A 25,165-nucleotide genomic window follows, 5' to 3' on the forward strand; every position below is an offset into this window, starting at 1 on the left:
TGTACTGGATTGTTGTTGTTGTTGTTCAGTCGTTCAGTCGTGTCCGACTCTTCGTGACCCCATGGACCAGAGTACGCCAGGCACGCCTATCCTTCACTGCCTCTCGCAGTTTGGCCAAACTCATGTTAGTAGCTTCGAGAACACCGTCCAACCATCTCATCCTCTGTCGTCCCCTTCTCCTTGTGCCCTCCATCTTTCCCAACATCAGGGTCTTTTCCAGGGAGTCTTCTCTTCTCATGAGGTGGCCAAAGTACTGGAGCCTCAACTTCAGGATCTGTCCTTCTAGTGAGTACTCAGGGCTGATTTCTTTGAGAATGGATAGGTTTGATCTTCTTGCAGTCCACGGGACTCTCAAGAGTCTCCTCCAGCACCATAATTCAAAAGCATCAATTCTACGGCGATCAGCCTTCTTTATGGTCCAGCTCTCACTTCCGTACATTACTACTGGGAAAACCATAGCTTTAACTATACGGACTTTTGTCGGCAAGGTGATGTCTTTGCTTTTTAAGATGCTGTCTAGGTTTGTCGTTGCTTTTCTCCCAAGAAGCAGGCGTCTTCTGATTTCGTGACTGCTGTCACCATCTGCAGTGATCATGGAACCCAAGAAAGTGAAATCTCTCACTGCCTCCATTTCTTCCCCTTCTATTTGCCAGGAGGTGATGGGACCAGTGGCCATGATCTTAGTTTTTTTGATGTTGAGCTTCAGACCATATTTTGCGCTCTCTTCTTTCACCCTCATTAAAAGGTTCTTCAATTCTTCCTCACTTTCTGCCATCAAGGTAGTATCATCAGCATATCTGAGGTTGTTGATATTTTTTCCGGCAATCTTAATTCCAGTTGGGGATTCATCCAGTCCAATGTACTGGATTAATCTTGCTCAATAATTTATTATAGGGGGAAAGCAAACATCTCCCCTATAATAAATTATTAAACATCTGTAACAACTAATATTTTATAAATAAGGAAAGTGGGATGCTGCTTTTCTGTATGCATTAAGGTTGCCTAATTCTCTTCTTTCAGAGACTGAATTATCTGAAGCTGCACAGCTAGAATTCAGTCTCTGAGTCAGGTGTTGCATGAAATGTGTGGCTCTTATCCATCCCCATGTCTCCCAGTATCATCTAGTTGAATCAGACACATGGCATGACAACACTGTATTAACATCACATGCCTGTTTCAGTTAAACATTACTTGAAGGCATGCAGAAGAATTGTCGATTCGCAGTGACTACATGTTTCATTTAATGGCTAGATTAGATCTAGTTCTACAGCTTGATCGGCTAACATTGCGGCTAAAGGTTCCTGTTTCATAGATACACAAAATATTTGCAGATTTATCATATCCTTTAATACTGAGACAACTGTTTTTATTTCTGTATTTAAGTTCACAAAATTGTAGCATGGTTGTGGAAATTTTGAGTTTATAAAATGTTATCCAAATATCAGAAAAAGGTATTAAATTCCTATTGGCTTTTTAAAAGGTTATTTTCAAAATTTCAAATTGCTTATACACATGCAGTCTTTGAGGTGCCAGCCAATAATTTTTAATGCATTTTTTTTAAAAAAATCAAAGATGAAAAAATGAAGCTGTAAAATATACGTAACTTTAGCAAACTCCTGCTGGCATGCTTAAATGCCCCCCCCCCATTCTCTTCATTTGCTTGCCCTTTTCTGAAACTTTTCCAACTCTACAGTATCCCTTTTGAAATGAGGTGACCAGAACTATATTCTGTATTCCAAATGCGGTTGCAAAATAGATTCATATAATGACATTATGATATTGGCAGTTTTATTTTGAATTCCTTTCCTAATGATCCCAACAAGGAATTTGCTTTCTTCAAAGCTAATGGGACCCTGGGTTGATAGGTTCATTGAGCTATTCCCTATGACTCCAAGGTCTCATTCCTGGTCAGGCATTGTGAGTTCAGACTCCATGAATGCATATGTAAAATTATTAATTTTTTGTCCTAACATGCATTGCTTTACACTTGTAATATTGAATTTCATTTGCCATTTTAATGCCCCATTCACTCAATTTGGAGAGGTTGTTTTGGAGCTTTACACAATCACTTTTTGTTTTAATGCCCCTGAACAATTTAGTATCATTAGCAGACTTGGCTGCCTCACTGCTCACCCCAACTCTAGATCATTTCTGAACAAGTTAAAAAGCACAGATCCCAATACCAATCCTTGGGGGACTCCACTTTCTATATCACTCTATCTGGAGAACTGTCCATTTATTCCTATTCTCTGCTTCCTGTTATGAAACCAAATCCAAATACACTATGTTAACCAGATGACCTCTATCTATAGGCTTGTTGACACTATAGAAATGAAATAGAACTTACCCTTGCATAAGTCATCCTGGTTCTGCTACAGCAAGGCTTGTTCTTCTATATGGTTTGTAATATTATCTTTAACAATACTTCCCATCATTTTTCTGGGACAGACGTTAAGTTAACCCACCTGTAAATTCCAGGCCTGCCTCTCCGGATCCCTTTAAAAAACAACAACATATTGTATTGGCTATTTTCCAGTCCTCAAATATGGAAGCTAATCTGACATATATTACATAGAATATAAGCAAAAGAGTCATTTCACAGAAGGTACTGGTAGTTTGCCTCAGCTTCAGACTGGTTTATCATCATATGCAGTTATCTTGTTCCAACTAGCACAAGTTAAAATCTAGCAAAAAGTTAAGAGTGGATTTTTTAAACCTACAGTTTACATTTTTGTGTGTTGTTTCATGTTCTCTGCCTTTTTGGAAGATGCTTTTTTGATGTTATTAAAACATCCTCTATTCAGGTTAACATCAGATTGCAGATTTGGATTAGTATAGAGCAGACTAAATAAACTTTTCAAAAGAAGTCATCAGAGCAAAGAATAATATCATGGCAAGAAACCAAATTCAACAGCCATTGATATTTTTATTTCTGGCGTCTAAACTGCTTTGAGATATTTCACTTTGGTACTTTTTATATTTAGGCAAATACTTAAGGGTCTTAAACACAAAAACGAACAACCCTGCAATTCATAGATAATTTGCTTGCCAAATAGACCATTTGTACTTGCTAGGTCTTAGTTAAGTGTTTCTTTTTCTTGGTTTTATGGTACCATCAATATAAGGCAGATCTCATCTATTACAAATGTCTGGTATGACCAACAGAAAATCCTATTAACAGATAATAAATTCTTCAAATTAGTATTTTGGATGTTTTGTACTATCTGGGTTGTTACAATGGCATCTGGGTTGTCATGGCTTACTATTGCCCATTCACTGTGAGTCAAACATTTGCTATCATTTATCCTTGTTATCCTTTCTTGCCAACCTTCCTTTGCTGTTTTCCCACTGTTGAAATTTGGATTGTAAACTCCTGGGTTGACTGGGTGGTGGTGGTGATGTTTTATTTTGTCACTTATGGTAATCTGCAAAGTTCCATGCACATTGATAGCATTATATGGAAATAATAAAATAATTATGTACCAAGAGCTGAAATAAAATAAATTCAAGAATGCATCCCAGAGCAGATCTGAGTTCCATGTTTATTCAGATTCTATTGATCATTTGAATGGAAGAAGCTGCCACACAGACCAAGACAGGAGTATATGGGATTTGGTTCCAAATTTATTTCAGCAGAGTGTTGTAGACGGAGCTGTAGCACAGAGGATAAACAAGTTCATTGTGCAATGGGTCCCACTTACCGTTTTCTGGGGCTGTGTGCACATTATACATTTAAAGTATGATATTTCTATCAATTAATTTTGGGTGCTGGGGATTGTAGCCCAGTGCCCAGAATCATTTGAGCAAATAAAATATTGGGAGGGGGGCAGGTAAGCCCAAATAATTGAATAATAATAATAATAATAATATTTATTATTTGTACCCCGCCCATCTGGCTGGATTTCCCCAGCCACTCTGGGCGGCTTCCAACAGAAATCAAATACAAAAATATCAAACATTAAAAACTTCCCTAAAAAGGGCTGCCTTCAGGTTTTTTCTGAATGTCAGGTAGTTGTTTATTTCCCTGACCTGTGATGGGAGGGCGTTCCACAGGGCGGGCGCCACTACCGAGAAGGCCCTCTGCCTGGTTCCCTGTAGTTTTGCTTCTCGCAGTGAGGGAACCGACAGAAGGCCCTCTGCGCTGGATCTCAGTGTCCGGGCTGAATGATGGGGGTGGAGACGCTCCTTCAGGTATACAGGACCGAGGCCGTTTAGGGCTTTAAAGGTCAGCACCAACACTTTGAATTGTGCTCGGAGACGTACTGGGAGCCAATGCAGATCTCTCAGGACCGGTGTTATGTGGTCCCGGCGGCCACTCCCAGTCACCAGTCTAGCTGCCGCATTTTGGATTAATTGCAGTTTCCGGGTCACCTTCAAAGGTAGCCCCACATAGAGCGCATTGCAGTAGTCCAAGCGGGAGATAACCAGAGCAAGCACCACCCTGGTGAGACAGTCCGCGGGCAGGTAGGGTCTCAGCCTGCGTACCAGGTGGAGCTGGTAGACAGCTGCCCTGGATACAGAATTAACCTGCGCTTCCATGGACAGCTGTGAGTCCAAAATGACCCCCAGGCTGCGCACCTGGTCCTTCAGGGGCACAGTTACCCCATTCAGGACCAGGGAATCCTCCACACCTGCCCTCCTCCTGTCCCCCAAAAACAGTACTTCTGTCTTGTCAGGATTCAACCTCAATCTGTTAGCCGCCATCCATCCTCCAACCGCCTCCAGGCACTCACACAGGACCTTCACGGCCTTCACTGGTTCTGATTTGAAAGAGAGGTAGAGCTGGGTATCATCTGCATACTGATGAACACCCAGCCCAAACCCCCTGATGATCTCTCCCAGCGGCTTCATATAGATATTAAAAAGCATGGGGGAGAGGACAGAACCCTGAGGCACCCCACAAGTGAGAGCCCAGGGGTCTGAACACTCATCCCCCACCACCACTTTCTGAACACGGCCCAGGAGGAAGGAGCGGAACCACTGTATAACAGTGCCTCCAGCTCCCAACCCCTCTAGCCGGTCTAGAAGGATGTTATGGTCGATGGTGTCAAAGGCCGCTGAGAGATCCAGCAGAACTAGGAAACAGCTCTCACCTTTGTCCCTAGCCCGCCGGAGATCATCGACCAGCGCGACCAAGGCGGTTTCAGTCCCATGGTGAGGCCTGAATCCCGATTGGAAGGGATCCAAATGGTCCGCTTCTTCCAGGCGTGCCTGGAGTTGTTCAGCAACCACTCGCTCAATCACCTTGCCCAAGAATGGTAGATTTGAGACTGGGCGATAGTTGGCCATATTGGCCGGGTCTAAAGATGTTTTTTTAAGAAGCGGTTTAATGACCGCCTCTTTCAGCGGGGCTGGGAAGGCTCCCTCACAGAGGGAAGCATTCACCACCCCGCGCAGCCCATCGCCCAGCCCCTCCCGGCTAGCTTTTATAAGCCAGGATGGGCAAGGATCAAGGAGACAGGTGGTTGAACACAAGACCTGACGCTCACACACCATTAGAACAGCAGTGCCCATTGGGGGGGGGGCTCAAATATTTTGGGGGGGGAAGGGTCCTCAGCCCCTGGAAGTTGGCTCCTATGGTATTGAGTGAAGAAAGCACAAACAGCTGCTGTGCAACAATAACATGTATCAGAAGCTGTGGAGTTATGACTCAAGCTATGAGCTCAGTTGCATATATTTTTCTCTGCATGCACAAACGGGAGGTTTGGAGCGAACAAGTGGTAGGAAGGGAATGTGCTTGAGCAGCTCCTATCCTCTTCCCATTCTCAAACCTACCTGCTACTTTGCATTTTAAAAAAAGCACAAAGAAAGGAAAATTAATCTTAGCACTGAGCATCACATTCAGTTTGCGCCTTGTACTCAGATTGTATTTGCCACCTTTCGTAGTATTAATCAGTCTCATGTGCTTGCCATATTTTCAGGCTATGAGGTCATTTCTGAAGCACAATGTGTGTCGGAAGAAGTAGTTATCAACGGAACAGAAGAAAATAATGGATTTTTCCAAAATGGCACTTTTGATCACTGTTTGAATCACATTCCTCCCATCTATACGGATACCTAAGCCCGGCTAAAGTATTTGTTTTCTTTACCATGCTTATGCCTTTTGTATTTACAGAACAGTTGTTCAACTACCTTTACTGTATTTAGTCTGCAACTAAATGTATGTGCTCATTTAAGTCAACCTCTCACATTTTACCAATCTATTTCATAAAGGAATATACTGTACAATTATTGGAATCTATTCCTTTGCTGTGGCACTTTGAAATTGATTCTCTTAAGGGAGAAGGGAGAGCATCCGAAATGCTTGTTGTGTAAGTTCTTTTAGTAAAATATAAATCTAAATTATATAATATGCTTGTAAAGATTATTATTTTTTTGGAAAATTATGTTTTCAATTTAAGAATCCTGGTCCCTTTAATCACAGTTAATTCATCTGATGTTTTCTTGACTATAAAAGGACTTCTTTAAAAGTCACAGACCTCATGTACATAAAGGTTTTCACTATACTGAGCTGGTTTTATATTTTCAATTTTACAAGAAAGCATTAAAAACTGGAAACAAGTCTACTGTCTTTTAAAAAAATAAAATTTCATCTGCCATTTTGCTAAACCTTAACATCAGTGACTTAAGAGCACATGCAGTCGTTTGCTGCAGTTTATATCTTCTTTCCCAAATGCTGTAATTGGTCATCTTCCACTAACCTCCCATAAAACTATTCTTCTTTCTGAATACAGTGGTACCTCTGGTTACGTACTTAATTCGTTCTGGAGGTCCATTCTTAACCTGAAACTGTTCTTAACCTGAAGCACCACTTTAGCTAATGGGACCTCCCGCTGCCGCCAGAGCACGATTTCTTTTCTTATCCTGAAGCAAAGTTCTTAACCTGAAGCGTTATTTCTGGGTTAGCAGAGTATGTAACCTGAGGTACCACTGTATGCTTTATGATCCATTCCTGTACTGTATTAGTTTAACGGGACACGGGTGGCGCTGTGGGTTAAACCACAGAGCCTAGGGATTGCCGATCAGAAGGTCGGCGGTTTGAATCCCTGCGACGGGATGAGCTTCCGTTGTTTGGTCCCTGCTCCTGCCAACCCAGCAGTTCAAAAGCACTTGAAAGTGCAAGTAGATAAATAGGTACCGCTCCGGTGGGAAGGTAAACGGTGTTTCCGTGCATTGCTCTGGTTCGCCAGAAGCGGCTTAGTCATGCTGGCCACATGACCCGGAAAAACTGTCTGCAGACAAATGACGGCACCCTCGGGTCAGTAAAGCGAGATGAGTGCCGCAACCCCCGAGTCGTCTGCAACTGGACCTAACTGTCAGGGGTCCCTTTACCTTTACCATTTTTATATGCTGCTGAAACTGACTAATTTTGTGTCAAGAAGCAGCTGCCCTGGTCTATAACCTTTGCAGTTGCAGAAACCAGTTTACCTTCGTCATTCACAGAGGAAAGGGGAATAACCATATGCATGCAGTTGTTTATTGTTGTCACATATTTCTGTATGAAGCTGAGTGACATGTATGCAACCTGGGGTGGGGTAGATGTAAGGGTTTTTAACACCATCCTCAGCAGCAGCAACTACATGCAGAATGAGAAGTCTGTGCCTGGAAGTCTGTTTATCCAAATGGAGTTTTCCTTGCTAGATCATGACCTGTGTTTAGCATTGTATTGAGTAGCCTTCTCTTTGGACAAGGAAAGTTTTAAACACCCAAAGGTGAACGCATCATCCAAATAATAAATACTCAAAGTATGCAAACACCTTTGTGCTTCTTGAACCAAGGCCATTATATTTCACCATCAAATTTTTTTAAAGAAAGCAACAGCATATAAATAATAAAATCATAAGATAGCCTAATCAACTGTAAACTTTCCATAGGCCATGCCCATATCTCCCTCTTGTGGCTAATTAATGCAAAGCTATGAATACTTTTATATCTCTCTGAAAGAATACAATCCTATCAAATCAAAAGAATCACAAAGTTGGGTGATGTTGCACAAGGAAGTGAAACTAAGAACTTCTGTGCATTAGACACAACATTTCCCAATGCTACTGATTGTCAGTGACATTTGTTGATTCTTATTTGTGTCTGTAAGCAGCCCTGAGTCGCTTACAGGGAAACAGGCAGGGTATATACATATTATTATTATTTGATTATGAGAGCATGCAAGGCAACAACACACTGCTTGAAAGTTTTTCATGTTAATAAATACCCTATTAAGCTAGTGCGATGTTTCCGTAAAAGCAGACTTCAATGGCAGTAGTCCGGGATGGCCTCAAACTCCTACCACCCCAGACCATTATCCATAGTGGTTGGGGGTTGATGGATGTTGGAGTCCAACAACAGTAGTGGGCACTATGTTTACCTGTGTTCTAGCCCAATGTACCAGCTGAGGCTGTGCACACCCCACTGAAATAGATGGGGCTTATGGGTTCTCCTTGCTCACTTTTTTTTACACTGAACAACTGGATGCAATTGTGAATATCTGACTGGAGGTATTGGAGCAGGATCAATATGTGCAGAGAAGACAGCACTGTATTTTTCTGGGTTGTGCCAAGTAGATGCTACGTTCTGTTTACAATCGTAATTTGGAAGGTTTGTAACAGCATCACTCTGAACTCCACCCAGTTCTGCCCAGCAATAAAATTAAAATAGTCAAGAGACTATGTTACTTTTTCTAAATATACAAATGCATTTCTTTCAATGTACTGTTTCACAGAACCTAATTTTCTTTATGGGGTTAAAAGAAAAACAGTCTAATACTCTGATTTAGATTTTGGAAGAGGCATTACGTGTCTGTGGTTGTCAGTTCAAGTTCATAAGCTTTTTGTTCTAGCCAAAGGCTATGACATACTTGTATTAAGCAATAGTATTAATAAAAGAATACAAAACATACATCCATAATGTAAAAATCTGCAAAGACTTTGCCAAGTTCCTGAGCATTAAAACACAGGTTCCCTTGTGCCTCTCTGGCAGTTCTGATTCTAATATTATTTTGCCTTTTAAAATCCAATTTGCCAACATCCATGATGTAAGAGAGAGAAGTTACCAGAGACACCAACAAACTCAAATCCAGCAAATGCTGGGTGACAATGGCATCTGCCTCCCGGCCATTCCCACTGAGGGCCTAAGCAGCCACTCCCATCTTCCTTGGCTGATACTAGCAAAATTTGGTTGCTGCTGGCCTGGCCTAGCTGGCTGTCTTGCCTTGCTGCCTTCTCCCAATGTTACAGACAACACTATTTCGAAAGGCCTTTTACTCAGCAAGCATGCAAAAAAGCAGCCAGCCCAGGCCATGCAGTTCTGCCAAGACACCATGGGGATGCATGCAGCGCTGTGGTCACATGGTGTGCATTGGCAATAATTTTCCTGCATTACAGTATTTGCTTGGGCAGGCAGCAGATGAGCATCAGGCAGAGTTGTCAGATGCTAGAAGACAAAGCTGTATGTGTCATGTAACCTGCTAAATTAATCTGCTGCCCTCAGCTGGGGCATTGAAGTAAGAGTTAACCATCAGTCCAGTTAGCTTCTGTATCTGGAACAGGGAACTACTTTTGTCCTTCAACACAGGCAAAAAATGTATTGGGTCACCCCTAACCCCAGGCTTGTTAGACCAGCACTTAAGCTGCCTGCCCCAATACATGAGGGGGTCCATGGGAAGTGTTGTGTATTAAATAAGATATTCTGTCAGCCGGGTAGAGTAATGTCATTGGTCAATTTAAAGAGTACAATCACAATCCACAGCCTGATTGGTTACCTCGAGCGTTTTGAATTCAGCGTGGCTGCAAAAGGGGTCACTGACGAGGATAAGAAGAAGGCGTTGTTCCTGAGTTGCTGCGGGGCAGAGACCTTTGAGTTGGCTCGGGCAATTCTGGCCCCCACAACACTGCGGGAGGCGTCGTTCGCGAGTATTACGGAACACCTCTCGAAACACCTTAATCCTACAGCATCTAAGATGACATGGCGCATCGAATTCCATAAGAGACAGCAACGACCTGGAGAGACGGTAGCAGTTTTCCTCACCGAATTAAGAAAGCTGGCGAGACACTGCAAGTTCGCCAACTTGGAAGAGGCCCTGCTGGATCGGTTTGTGTGTGGTCTTCGCAGCAGCAAGGGCTGCAGGCGGATTGCAGCAAAACAAGACATGGATCTCACGACAGCGCTCCGAGAGGCCATTGCAACAGAAAGTGCTGAGAGAGAGGAGCAAAACCTGGGCCAGCGAGCTGAAAAGAGAGCTGGAGAGACAACCCACACCGTGGATGACCAGGAAGTCAGCCCTAACCAAAGCCCGGTGCGGGGAATAGAGATGGTGCGGCAGGAGAGCACAGCTAGGAAAGACTGTCGGGGGGTAAATGTGTTAAAAGCACATTTGGGTTTTCACAGATAAATTATTTTCTCTTTCTGTAGACTTCTGTGAAATATTAGAATAACATTCAAATCCCACTTGGGGGTTGCATAAAGTATGAAATTAGGTTCAACAATAAACTATTTCCAGTTGCAGGATTTGTACAATAAGAAAAACTATTATTGTTATTTGGCATTTGTGTAGCACTTTCAAGTGTTCAAGACCTTTCATGTGCATTATGTAGTGGTAATTCTTACAACAACCCTGTAAGCCTTATAGTGTAGGGTAGGTCCTGCAAAGATGCTTAAGACCCCTTGATGTCAATAGGACTTTAAAATGTATAAATGCCCGTAGGATTTAGACTCTTATCTGTGGGAGATTTTAGTCTTATTCAGAAGTCCCTAAGACAGATTCTGGGATCCATGATTCATTCCTCTCCATGCTTTTGTTATTATTTACAATTCTAAAACATTGTATTCTACCCCTCCATCAACTTGTGCTGATCAACAGCTTTGCTTTTGTTTAAAAAGGAATATATAATAATAATCTTGTAAGTACATTCAAACCAGATAGTAGATCTAGCTGTTGTTCATTAGAAGATTTTTTTTTAAAAGTCCTTATGTTGTTTCAATTTTGTAAGATCTGTTCAAACACCCTGTTTCAATTACTTGCTTTGTGATACATAATTCAATAAGCCAATGCAGTTGTCTTAACCTGATCCTTTAATCCAGCATTCCAGCTATGAGCCTCTAACAGATGTATGAGAATCAACAGGTGAAGGTTTTTAGGGACAAATCACGTATGATGTCTGGAGACCCATTATTTAATCTTCTGCATTTTTTAAGTATGGTAAATGCAACTGTGGGTGGAATGGGGGCAAGTTTGATTCGGAACAGGGCCATAGCATAAAGGGATTTTCTAGCCTTTCCACCCAATTTTTCCTGTCTGAATTAACCCTCCACCCCTGGAAATTGCCCCTGGAGCAAATGGCAGATGGGGATGGGGATTCACACTACAGCCTTCATCCAAATCAGCCCTGCCTGCTTCCACAGCTCAGATATCAAGATACCGGTACTGTATCTAGCTTGGTTCTCAGCTTGAAAATTGCATTGAGAAAGCACAAGCTGAATTCATAGGGCCTCGGTTTACAGCATGGTTAGGCAAACTAAGGCCCAGGGGCCGGATCCGCCCAATCGCCTTCTAAATCCAGCCCATGGATGGTCCACAAATCAGCCTGTTTTTATATGAGTAGAATGTGTGCTTTTATTTAAAATGCGTCTCTGGGTTATTTGTGGGGCCTGCCTGGTGTTTTTACATGAGTAGAATCTGTGCTTTTATTTAAAATGCATCTCTGGGTTATTTGTGGGGGCCCCCACAAGGTCTGAGGGACAGTGGACTGGCCACCTGCTGAAAAAGTTTGCTGACTCCTGGTTTACAGAATGGCAGCAACCTCAGAATTCCTAAGTATTTAATAATGCCTCTGCTTTACCAATCCTCCTACTGGTCACACACATCAATCCTAGGCAATATTGTACAGATTAAAGAGATTTAATGAGAGGGAAGGGGTAAAAGTGCATAAAGGCAATCTACCTAATTCTATCTAACTCTATATTCTCTCTCGTTAGAAGTTAAACCACTTCCCCTGTCAGCTGGCCACCAATATTCCGACTTCTTCACACACAAGTGGTTCATGTGACCCAGTATTGAGAATAAAAGTCCTAATGGTGGTGCAAAGGTCCTGCCTAATATGAATGTACACTAATACAAATGAGGTGGCTCAAGGATACCCCAACCATCATTGGCTCCCTGGAATGCAGGGGCAGAAAACATCAGGGCTGCCTTCAGATGGCACTTTATTCTACCTTCTCGACATTTTTGACCTGCTAATTTCTGCACATAAGGCCTTTTTTTAAACGCAACACAAAAACAACTTCTGGAAATCTATTGGGATCCAGCAGAAGTTTGGTGCTCATTTCTGTGTTGCTTAAAAAAACAACACCCCAATCCATTTGCAACCCCATTAACTAAGAAAATTGCAGGAGCTTTACATTGCAATTTCATGTGACAAAAATCTGGGCAGTTCTTCCATATGACTTAAAATTCAGGGCAACATGGTGCTATAACTATCAAAAAGCCACTGCTCCATAAAGGAGTGTAAAAGGAAGGTTAGAAACTGGGACAGAAGCACCAGCATTATAACCAATAAAATGGCAATAAACCCAGTCTGAATGCAGTCCAGATTGCTCCACTTCCAGGCATTATGTTTTTAACTGCAGTAACAGCACACATTATGTTCAAGCAGGAGCAGTGCAATTCTAATCCCTTATTTGTTACTATCTAAAATATTTTGGGAGCCATGTTGGTAGTTCAGTTCATAATAGATAAAAGCAAATTATTTATAATTTCTTTTAAAAAATAAAATAAAAAATCTTGCTCCTCTGCTAAAAAAGAAGTCCCGCAGCAGTTTATCATCAGAAAAGAGGGTGGGGGGGGAGGGAGAGGGAGATTTACAATCTAAAAAGATGCAACACAAAAAGAAAATGGATTGGGAAGCAAGAGGAAATCAACTCAGGTTCAAATTCCAGGATAACAACTGGTCCACGATAGCAGTTTTAAGTATAGATGAATTTACCAAATTGCCAACATCACACATAAACCCACCAACAGTGCCTGAAGTAACATTATCTGAGGTTTGTGAGAGAAGCCAATGTTTGCAATGATGCTGCCCTGTCTTGGCCATGTGGGGAAGAGGCAGAGTTGGGTTGGCATAATCTGCTGACACCCAGAGCTTCCTGGTCTGGCTCCTTGCAGACACAGCAGACATCCACATGCTTTTGGAAAGCAAGCAAGCAGCACCTGGGTTGAAACAGCACTCTCCCTACTTGTGATTCCCAGAAACCAATGTTCAGAAACATACTGCGGCTGACCTGGAAGGTCGAACACAATTGAGGAAGAGGGCAAGCAAATAAGCAGTAGCAAGAGTGGCAAGTGGGCTAAATCAGGAGGGGGTCAGTTGCTAATAGCACCTTGACTAAGGGCCCCCAAAGCTTGAAGTTGTCACTGGGAGACAGAAATGCTTGGTGCATGTCTGGGTGGCCCAACACGCCTCTAGCTAGTGGTTCTAATCTCCCTTGCTCTCTCAAGCCCAGCTACTGCCAGCCCCTGCTGTCATGGATGTTAGCTGCAAATAGAACACTTTTCACACACCTTTGAGAAGCAGATAACACAGATAACTTTTGATATGGTTCTGCTTTCCTTGCCGCAGGAAGCCAACAAGCTTTCTGGTCTGCCCGTTCCATAAACTGGCAGGAAATCACGACGGGCTCCCAATTTGCAATAAAATGTTAGCAAACACCCAGTTAGGCCAACCCAATGCTTTTTAAAATAACACTATTCATCCTGTGCCTGCCAAATTAAGAGGCGAAATTAAGATATTTTACATGCAAGTCTCAAAATTAGATCAGACTTGTGAAACAAGCCAACTATTTTTCTGCAAGCTGGTGTCTATTGGTTGTATTAGTTAACTATTTGGAAGTAATAATAGTAATAAAGTAAACAATGACTGCATGTGAAGGGAATTGACTAGGATCCTGATACATCGTGATGGCTGCTGGTGGCAACTGTACAAGGAAATAAGAAAAAGAAATATTTTGTGTTTATAGTAACAACTACCAATATGGAAGCAATTAGAACACACTTGAACATTCTTTTTGTACAGAACAGATCGTGAAGGAAACTGTGTAAAATGATTGTTACTTAATCGGATCCATATGTGCTTAATTCAATTATACAATGACAACATATTGCTATTGATAATTAAAAGAATCAGAGAAGTACAAGGACACCCAAAGAGCTGACAGCAGCATTCCACTCCATTTCAATGCTAGCAGAAAGCGGTTCACCAAATTTAACCATGGTGTAGGTTTCCCTGAACTCTGTCAAGTTACACCCAGAATGAACCTGGCACAATGAAGCAAGAGTGCAAACATTAGAGATTTTTTCTTTAAAAAAAATTAAGCTTTGGAATGAGCTAGTCTCCTGGGGAATAAAACCCTGCAGATTTCCAGAATTTGGAAGACCATAGAAGGCTGTGTATTTTGGCTGCGTAGTCTAACTAGCAATTCACAGCTGTAGGACCAGTCACACTATGGAAGACATTTTATATAAACATGACTAAACGGTATAAAGTATTGAAGCATTTTTAAAGATCATATGGTCAGTTTTTTCAGTTATTCACATGGTGTAATAAATTTCTGACTAAAGGAAAGGGGGTGGAATTAGTCCCTGAAAATAATCAACTTCTACTAGTCATTCAAATGGCCTCTTATATTATCATTCAAGACACAGCACCAGAATCACTTTTCTCCCTTCAGAGGGCAATTCCTCTCCAGTCACTCTGTGGTATAATTCATATGGGGTAAAGGTTTTGTGAAGGATCCAATAGAAGGTCGACTCTCTGGCAATAATTTGAAATCTTGGCTATAAATGCAACCCTGATTTTTGAGGCTTGTGGTAGATTCTTTGTATTAACTAGACACATATGCATCTATTGGGAAGAGGGTTGAAAAAAGTTGTTTAGCAATGAGAAAAATATGGTTGTGTCCCACATTTGGGATCAATTTTATAATCCTTTGTGCTTGTTTTGCTATGAGAAACAACCATATAAGCATCATATAAGCATGAAGTGATGTCAGCTCTTTTATATCAATATTTAAATGTGCTTTGTTACAGATCCCGATTTGATAGCTACAGTCTCTACCATAGGCTTACATTAGCATGCAGCATTTTAAGACTAAATTGAGAGCAATGAATACAAGATCAAACCCACCCCATCCCCTGCCTTCTATCTCCACAATTCATTGCTTGAAGCTGCCCTCACCCCCAACCTGGCTTACTTCTGATACTAGAGCTTCATCCACTTTCGCCAAAAGGGGAACAGATTATAGCAGTATTTATATTCCCTATTACAGTGAATCCCAGTAGTAATGTACGGAAGTGAGAGCTGGACCATCAAGAAGGCTGATCGCTGAAGAATTGATGCTTTAGAATTATGGTGCTGGAGGAGACTCTTGAGAGTCCCATGGACTGCAAGAAGATCAAACCTATCCATTCTCAAGGAAATCGGCCCTGAGTGCTCACTAGAAGGACAGATCCTGAAGTTGAGGCTCCAGTACTTTGGCCACCTCATGAGAAGAGAAGATTCCCTGGAAAAGACCCTGATGTTGGGAAAGATGGAGGGCACAAGGAGAAGGGGACGACAGAGGATGAGATGGTTGGACAGTGTTCTCGAAGCTACTAACATGAGTTTGACCAAACTGCGGGATGCAGTGAAGGATAGGAGTGCCTGGCGTGCTCTGGTCCATGGGGTCACGAAGAGTCGGACACGACTGAACGACTGAACAACAACAACAATTACAGTGAATGGGAGGGAACGGGACGACAGAGTATTGTTTTATACAGAGCAACTAAGGGTGGATGGATCCTACAGAAAGGAATGGCTGGATCTGAGTGAAAGGAAAGCCCGTGGAAGGTGACTAGTTTGCTCTCTCTGTGTGTGTTCGATTTTGCTGACTTTCCTTCTTGTAGATGGAATCCCCTTAGTACAGAGAATGTAATATATGATCAGAGGACTGTGAAAAGAAGGTGGGAGGACTGAAAGTTTTTCTACTCACTGGCTCAGTCTTGGGAGACATACAGTTAGACACCTGACAAATGTGGGATGATGCTTGAATTTAGATTTGTTCATTTCTAAAAAAGAAAGATCTCATCTGCCCTGGAATCCCTTTTTAATTCTGAGCAGATGAAGGAAGGCTGCAGTTTTATGACCCAGTGAATAGAACAGATGAAATCCTGGACTGTTTAGATCAACACCCTGATTGTGGAAGGCAACATGGACACGAGTTTATGTATCCTACATTGATTCCTATAACCAACACACACACCCCTTCTGATGGTTGGTCTTCCATTTTCCAGAAAGAGGTATGGAGGCTTACATCATTAGTTTAGTTTCCATGGAATGAAGGTCACTGGAAACTGGTGACTTTTCTGTATTATAAGGTTTATCTGCACACACACACACGATAGAAAACTCATGACCTTAACACTCTGCACACCTTTCAGAAATAATCTGCAAATAATGGCAACACTTTGGCTCAAGGATACCTAAAAAGCTAGGGTCATTTAGCTAGGGTCAAAGAAACTGGTTTGACCATCTCAGCAATATTTTTTCTGCAGAATCCAATTTCAAGATCTAATCACAGCAATAGAGGGAACCACAAATGCCCATTTGGTCCAACCAAGAAAACTAGCAGATCCAAGCAAAAGATTCTGGTACAAAATCTTCTAATATGAGTATAACACGTCACCATCCTTCTTCCGATGTAATTCAAATGCTTGATATGTCGTTCTTGCAACTTTCTGACTACTCTCCTGCCCAGTTTTTACTGCCACCACCTCTTCCAGCTAGGAAACAGAAGGAGCTATAGCCTATGCCTACAGCAGTGTCCCACAGATGGGGAAGACATTGTGCCACTTCCTCCAAGACACACAATGGCATAGCATCTTGTTTCCCAGTTGGAAGAGGAAAGCAAAGGAAGATGAAGGAAAATGTAATAGCATTCACTTTGTGAGCGCACTAAAGACAGTTGGCAAGTGTAAACAGAGTTGACAGCATGTTCACAGAGCCAAGTTCCCTATTGTTATGGGTTTGCAGGGGGCCTAAAAGTCCTGGGTGCCAGGTTACCCCCCCCATAATTTCTGAACTTGGTAAATGTGGGGTTCGAAGTCAAGCCAGCTTCCTCAGAAGCTGGGCTTAGAGAGGTGCCACCTAAGAACAAACAGGAGTCACAAAAGCTGAGGCATTCAGCATCAGACAAGAGGGGGGGGTGCTACCAGGTTCACAGGGAAAGTGATGTCACCACAGAAAAAAAGTTTTTTTGCAGGAACTTTTTGAAACAGAGTTTGCAGGGTGAAAGGTGATAACCCAAATTATCTGGGTGGAGGATCGCTTGGGTCAGATGCTATGATCTTGGTGCAATAAACCATAGTTTGTCATATCAACCCCGCTCCCCCCCCCTCTATTTACATGCCTGGCTTTGGTCCATGCAAACTAGTTTCCTGTGGATGTCTGAATAAGAATCAGGAGGAGTGGAAGGGAAGGGACATGCAGGCACATGGCTCATGCACTGTTAGATAAACTGTTCACTGATAAACCATTATTTGTTGAACCAACACTATCACATCTGAACCTTCCAACATAACTTCTAAGTCAGCCCATGTTTCTTTTAGTCAGGCTAAGCCAAAGAGTTAAGGTTGTTCTGTGTTGCAGCAGCTAGATGCCAAAATTCAGCATCACCTGAGCTCTGTGAGTGTGGCATTCTCCCGATTGAAGTGCAGAGTGTTTTAAGACCGGGACATTCACAGGGAAACCAAAATGCATGTTTACAAAGCTATTGTACTACCAACCTTACTGTATTCTTGTGAAACATGGACCACTTATAAACACCATCTCCAACTCCTCGAAAGATTCCATCAACGGTATCTCCGAAAAAAATTACACAGCACTTGGGAAGACAGGCGAACTAATACCAGTGTACTGGAAGAAGCAAAGATCACCAGTGTTGAAGCAATGATTCTTCAACATCAACTTTGTTGGACTGGTCATGTTGTGCGGATGCTTGATTATTGTCTTCCAAAGCAACTACTCTATTCTGAACTTAAAAATGGAAAGCGTGATGCTGGTGGTCAACAAAAGAGGTTTAATAAAGACTGTCTCAAGGCAAATCTAAAAAAATGTAGTATAAACACCAACAATTGGGAAACACTTGCCTGCAAGCGCTCCAATTGGAGAACAGCCTTTACCAAAGGTGTCATGGGCTTTGAAGACACTCGAACTCAGGATGCAAGGGAGAAAGGTGCTAAGAGGAAGGCACAGCTTGGCAAATCCACACCATGATCAACTCCTGCCCAGAAACCAATGTCCCCACTGTGGTAGGGACATGTGGATCCAGAATTGGCCTCCACGTTCACTTACGGACTCATTGTTAAAACCGTGTTTATGGAAGACAATCTTACTCGGCTACGAGTGATCACCAAAGAAGAAGACCCTTGAACCCTTATTTATGAACAGAATTCAAATCCTCCAACTAGGATCCTTCAGTTCACTGTTTCTCCTTCCTTGTCACTCTCAGTTAGAAGTCAGTCATGCAACTTGTTTAAAATTCTCTCAAGGACAGAACTGACTGCTTACACTTAGCAGCAGAAACCTTGTTTGGCACCAAAAACAGAATTACAGTCACACCTGATACCTAATACTACTGACAGCAATAAAATTACAGCCTGACATTTGACAGTTTAAAAACTAAAACATTCCACACAAACTGCATTGACCCTTTCAGATGTACTCAAAGCCACATCATGTCCAAGCTGATGTTTGAGTTCCAAATTTGGTGGCTAAGCAAAATATGCAAACAAAACAACTGTAATAAATTATAGAGCTCTGAAAGTACCACTGCAATTGCATAAATCAAGGTCAGACATGCTAATGATTAAAAGCTGAAGAAGAAGCAGCATCTTTGCCTTTTCCCGATTGACAATATACATGTCAAAGTGAATTCCCGTGCCAATTGTAAAAACCGATTTATCTCACTACTAAAAACACTTATTGTAAGACATCTGCAAAAATGTTTGGAGGCTACCACATTTAACCTTTATTTTCAAAGGGCAAGTTACTTAATTTTGTAGACTGCACATTGTAGATTGTATTTTTACAAGAAGAAAGACAGAAAAGAAGGAAGGAAAAGGAAATGATGTATTTATTCATTCCAATTTATATCTAGCATTGTAGCCTTTGTGACCAGGGGCGTAGCAAGGCTCTGCACTGCCTGGGGTGGCGGCGGCACAGAGGCACCCCCCCGGGGGAGGGGCACAACGCATGCGTCGTGACGTCACAACGCATGTGGATGCCACTGAAAGGGGGAAATTCCCCCTTCCCGTCACTTTTTCGGCGGGGGAGTGGGCCAGCAGGGAGGGGGCATCACGCTTGTCCCTGGCATGACGCCCCCTCCTCGCTGGCCCACGCCCCCGCCGAAAAAACCGCTGGGAGGGGGAAAAGGGAAGCAGAGCAGATGCATTCAAGCACCTGCTTTGCCTCCCCCTTTCCCCCTTCTAGCAGCTTTTTCTGTGCGAGGGGTGGGCCAGCGAAGAGGGGGTGTCATGGCAGCGACAAGCGTGAAGCCCCCTCCTCGCTGGCCAGCCCCTCGCGCTGAAAAATAGCCGCTGGAAGGGGGGAAAGGCAGCATGCCCCTGTTTGGGGCCCGCCTGGCGGGGCGGGGTGGTGGGAGCGGCCAAAGTGTCACCCCCTCCCCTGGAACACGGGGCGGGCCGCCCCCCTTGCTACGCCCGTTTGTGACATCTAAGATGGCTTTGAAATTTGCTACTGTAAATGTTATGAAAAATAAAGAAGTGTTTGTAGCCAGGAACTTTATTGAAACTATGCAACTCTTCTCAATTTAATAAAGTGGTAGCTGTGGTGTAAACCACAGAACCTAGGGTGTGCCGATTGGAAGGTCAGCAGTTCGAATCCGCACAACGGGGTGAGCTCCCGTTGCTCAGTCCCAGCTCCTGCCCACCCAGCAGTTCAAAAGCACGTCAAAGTGCAAGTAGATAAATAGGTACCGCTCCAACGGGAAGGTAAATGGCGTTTCCGTGCGCTGCTCTGGTTTGCCAGAAGCTGCTTAGTCATGCTGGCCACATGACCCAGAAGCTGTCTACAGACAAACGCCGGCTCCCTCCCTCGCCCTATAGAGCGAAATGAGCGCCGCAACCCCAGAGTCGTCCGCGACTGGACACTAACGGTCAGGGGTACCTTTACCTTTACCTTTAATCTATCCCTTACCATTCTCCAGAACAGCTTCTCTCACACAAGCGCTCATGGAACGCTATAGTTTATAACATTATAGAATCACACAATATAAAAGAGTGTTCAGGAAATAACAGGAAACAAACAGATCAGCAGTCCAAAGATCAGTAGTATGTGTTTCTGTTGGAGGAGGTGGAAAAAAGACTCAGTCCTCCCAGTACAGGCAAATCCACAGGACCCAATTTAGGGTTTGCTTTTAAACTCGACTGAGAAACTGAAAAGAATACTCCTCCTTGGAAAATAAATGGTAGCACAGCAAGCTGCCTTTCATCACGGTATCAAATACTGGAAGAACTGCAAGTCTTACTTTTGTCACGAGAGGGAGCTCCAGTTCATGTATTTCTTAAATGTGAATTTGAGAGTGGAGATGCAGTGTTTTGTCCAAGAAGAATAAGTTAACAGAGATACTATACCGATAAAAAACAGAAGTTACAGGCACTTTCTGACACCATGTTTGTGATAGGACAGGCAACGGTACCTATAAAACTAGGCATATATTACATACTTTATTTTTAACCTGCATTGTTCTTTCTTAATTAAACTTTTATAAATAGGGACGAGAGTAGCACGGAGATGGGGGGAAAGGATATTCAGAGTTGTACAAATAAAAGTAGACAGGTAAGATCTTGATTTGGAATCAAGCCTAAGGGTTGTACTGAACTAGCTTCTAACTCAGAGTAGACCCATTGAAATTAACGAACCTAAATGAGCCACATCCATTCACTTCAGTTAATTTACCCTGAGTAGGACTAACATTTAACATCACCCTAAAAGCTGGAACAGGAACTTCTGCAGTGCAAGGCCCAACTATACACTTTTTTATATATCCATGGCCATTTTTCTAAATTATCTCCATACTGTTGCACACTGTGTGTTTGCTTTACTTTCAAGCCCCTTATTCAGGTCATCTAAGATATTTCTTTTTCAGATATGGGATTTATACCCTAAAAAGGTAAACAGACACCTGACTGTTAGGTCCAGTCGTGGACGACTAGTTTTACTGGCCAAGCGAGTCGGCGTACAGCTTCCGGGTCATGTGGCCAGCATTACTAAGCCGCTTCTGGAGAACCAGAGCAGCACACAGAAACGCCGTTTACCTTCCCACTGGAGAGGCACCTATTTATCTACTTGCACTTTGACGTGCTTTCGAACTGCTAGGTTGGCAGGAGCAGGGACCGAGCAATGGGAGCTCACTCCGTCATGGGGATTCAAACCACCAACCTTCTGATCGGCAAGCCCTAGGATCTGTGGTTTAACCCACAGCACCACCCGCATCCCTACAATAAAATCCTTAAAGTGACATACAAGACTCAATAACAGAACGTATTTCCCATTGGGAGGGGGCAGCAGGTGCTTGCCCTTGTGCTGCTGCCACTGCCAGGGCATGAAGAGGAGGAGGAGGAAGTGGTAGAGGAGGTGCCCGCCCCTTGCACTGGAGGACTTGTTCTGGGGTGCTTAGGGCAGGTTTTACATAGGTTTTCTGGATGCTCGTGGCCTCCGTTGTGCTTTCAGCAGCATGTATTGTTACAGAGTCTTGGGAGCCATGGTTTATGGGTGCCAGATTCCCCTAAATTCCAGGGTCCGATAGGTGTTAGCATTTAATCAATGCTTGGAGTGTTAAAATTGACTTCCAGACACTGGATTTAGAAAAGCATTAAAATACACAGCCAAGCCAGCTTCCCTTGTTCAGGAAATTGCCTGGGAGATCAGCCATTGACAAAAGACAAAGGAAAGGTAATAGGCCATTCGGAAAGCCGGGGGGGGGGGGACTCTGTGCCAGACAGAAAATGGGAAGGGCCCCTTCCCACTGCTCTGAGTAAGTTTGGAGACAAAGCAGAGTAGAGTTTAGGAATGCAGTTGGCCATGATGTGAGCTGAAGGTGGAAGTCTGTAAAACGCAGCAAGCTAGAGAGTCAGAGCCATAGTAAGCATGCCTGGGACCGCTGAAATCTCAAATCGCTTGGAGATTGGAGTGGCGTGCAACAGTACTTTGTGAGGGGCTTTCAATAAACTTGGCTTTTTGCATTTCCACATAGATGCCGTGTGCTCTGGGGAGGGGGCGGCACAGCCTGTGTCTGTTTGGGACGCTTATGGGGCCATGGAGTGTACTAGTGATCTCCACATCTGCTTACCTGGTTGTGCTATTCGTGTGGCTGTGCAACTGGAGGAGTGTGTGGTGGGTGCAGCCAGGGTGTGTGGCATGTACTGATTAGAGGCTGCAAGCAGAATGTGCTCTGTGTTTCTGCACTGCTTCCCATGGATTCTCTCTAAGCAGCCTCACAGTCTGTATACACCATTAGGAGGGCTTGGGTCCTATCCACCCTGTGTGTCAACAGGTGGCAGCAGTTCCCATGGTGACAGTGGCTTTCTGTATTTCAGCAGATTTTTCTATTCTGCTGGGTTGGTGCCAGTTCAGCCAGAATTTCTGCCTTCCTGGATCTTCTGAATGGACTCAGGATCTGGCATACTTTATGGCAGTTTAACTTCAGCCAGCATACATTAAGCCCGATTCCCATGTTTAGGATTGCCCTGCCCGCTAAGATTCGAACTGGTTCATGGCATATCATATTAACAACTGCAGTACCCTGCTGTGCTTAATCCTTTTCCATTTAAAATCAGTGGGATTCAAAACATGGTTAAGTTGGCTGGAACAAACCTCTCATAATCTACATTTGTTGTTAATTGTCCAGGCAGGCAGCCCCAAGTGAACAGCCCTGACCTCTTTCACTCTCAAGGCTTGAGATTATCCAGACATTTCATCTGGTCCCACTGTTACTTGGAAATATATACGTATAATGGACTTCCGGCGGCTGACGCCATTGCGGGTGGTCGTGGGCTGCTTCGGCTGCGAAGCACCCAGTCCATCCCGGGGGTTAGGAGCCCTGCTACCGCAAAGCGGGGCTCCGGTTGGGGTGCGGGAAGAGCGTCCCGCACCCTGGGCTCCCCGGCTGTGCCCGTTGTGGCTCCGAACCCTTCCCCCGCTCCCCCTGTAAAGGGGGAGTGGGGGTGAAGGGACGACGGAGCCGGGCTATAGGGGACATGCCCCAACCGGGATGTAAATGCGGCGACAAAGCCTGTGATGAGCGTCTAAGTTCTACCTGTCCTTAATGAGCTGTTAAGAACCCAGAGGCGGTGAGTAATTGATTGACTCTTTGTATTCCTGGAACGATCTGGGGGAAAGAAGAAAGGCAGCCCGCCTCCCTCCCTTCGGGAGATGAAAGGAATTAACTCTTTAAGTGACTGCTGCTACAACAAGCGATTGAAAGTATTTGGAATTTGAAAACTGAGACTGTTGAGATTTCCCTTCGGGGGTTAACTGGGGGGAAAATATCTCCATTTGAAGTTTTGGTCTTTATACTCCGGCATCGGAGAAATGGCGACGACTTGGACTTTCGTGGGAAAAAACTGAAACAAAGAAAGGAAGAGACAGGAACTGAAACTTGATACTCACCCTCCCTCCTAAAATGCTGGACTTTGCGTTTGCACTGGTATCGAGCTCTGGTTTGGAGGAGGAGGAAATGCTTAATGTCTTGCAACTGGAACTGCTTAATCGAAAACTACAAATTTTGAGTGGAATTATAAATGAAAAGAACTTACTTTCCACAGAAGAGGCTTTTCAAAAGGTCTACACAATGGAAACAAACTTTGGCAAAGAGCTGGGAGAGGCGCTTGAAGGATGGTTTGAGATGGCTGGGCAACTCCGAAAGGAAGGGGGGCCGGTTTCTGGGGGTGGCAGCCCTGGAACGGGAAAATTTACAATATCCAGACTCCGAGGTGGCAGCTCGGGGGCAAGGGACAAGGAATTAAGATTTCTACAAGAAGAAGAAGAAGAAGAAAAAGAAACGGAGAAACCCAGAATGGAGGGGAGGAACACCCTGAGGCTCGATGCGGGGTTTGTTGTGGATGCAGCCTGGACCTGTGGACATTTAGAGGAAGACAATTGGAGATTTGGTTCTGGTGAAAGACAGAAAAAGACAATGGACAGAGGGGGAGTGGGTTGAAATATTAAATGTATAATTCAAATGGTCTGCCATGGTATCCGAAATCGGAGTGTGAAGTCTGTTAATTACAAGTTTATTTTAAATAAGTAAGGAGATATTGAATCTTAAGTTAAAAGCAGCATGATAAAGGATAGAAGAAATAAGTTTAGCTATAAGAATACTTGGTTAAGATCTAGGTTATAATGCAAAGATTAAGACAATTGTGTTTTTTCTTTTAAGTAAAGTTAAATTTTTTACAGAGAAAAGTTGTTAAGGAAATAGTATATTGATTTAAAACCGAAGGTGTATAGGCGGGGGAAGTCAAAAGTCAAGATTCAGAACTAGATTTTTTTTTTTTTTGCAAGGTATATAGATAAGAAGAAGAATCCTGACATTATGTGTATTTGTATTTGTTTTGTATTTGTAGGTGTGGGGTTGGGTTTGTGTTATATTATGAAAATGCTAATAAATTCTGTTAAAAAAAAAAAAGGAAATATATACATATAATGAATTACACCTATTAAAAATTATTTAGACTACTTCTGTTTAGAAATAACACTGCAAGGCCAACTGGATTTTTTAGAACCAACTTAAAAGCTGTATCCTTGTGCACCAATATAGTGAATTTCATTCTATATTGCTTTTAAATATATTTATTTTCTCTGTTTTCTGGCTAGCTACATGCAGTCTAACAAAGCTAATGGGACTGTTATTTCTTCATTATCCAGATAGCAAGGGAAAAAAACAAATCCTATTACATGGGTAGGCAAACTAAGGCCCGGGGGCCGGATCCGGCCCAATCGCCTTCTAAATCTGGCCCGCGGACGGTCCAGGAATCAGCATGTTTTTTACATGAGTAGAATGTGTCCTTTTATTTAAAATGCATCTCTGGGTTATTTGTGGGGAACAGGAATTTGTTCATTCC

General features: G+C 43.1%; 1 protein-coding gene across 4 annotated transcripts in view; it reads left to right on the top strand.

Moving 5' to 3' along the window:
* The window catches only part of GLIS1 (GLIS family zinc finger 1), a 178,857-nt gene extending 172,228 nt beyond the window's left edge, over positions 1-6,629 (top strand). The window contains exon 12 of one of the 4 annotated variants that reach the window (XM_033152089.1): positions 5,922-6,629. In XM_033152089.1, coding sequence (XP_033007980.1) covers positions 5,922-6,061 — 140 coding nt within the window. In that variant the 3' untranslated portion in view covers positions 6,062-6,629. The remainder of the gene's footprint in view (positions 1-5,921) is intronic. The other 3 variants (XM_033152091.1, XM_033152088.1, XM_033152090.1) reach the window with 3 other exon arrangements.
* The last annotated feature ends 18,536 nt before the right edge of the window (positions 6,630-25,165 follow it).

This window comes from Lacerta agilis, chromosome 6, assembly GCF_009819535.1.
Source record: "Lacerta agilis isolate rLacAgi1 chromosome 6, rLacAgi1.pri, whole genome shotgun sequence".
NCBI classification, from domain to species: Eukaryota; Metazoa; Chordata; class Lepidosauria; order Squamata; family Lacertidae; genus Lacerta; species Lacerta agilis.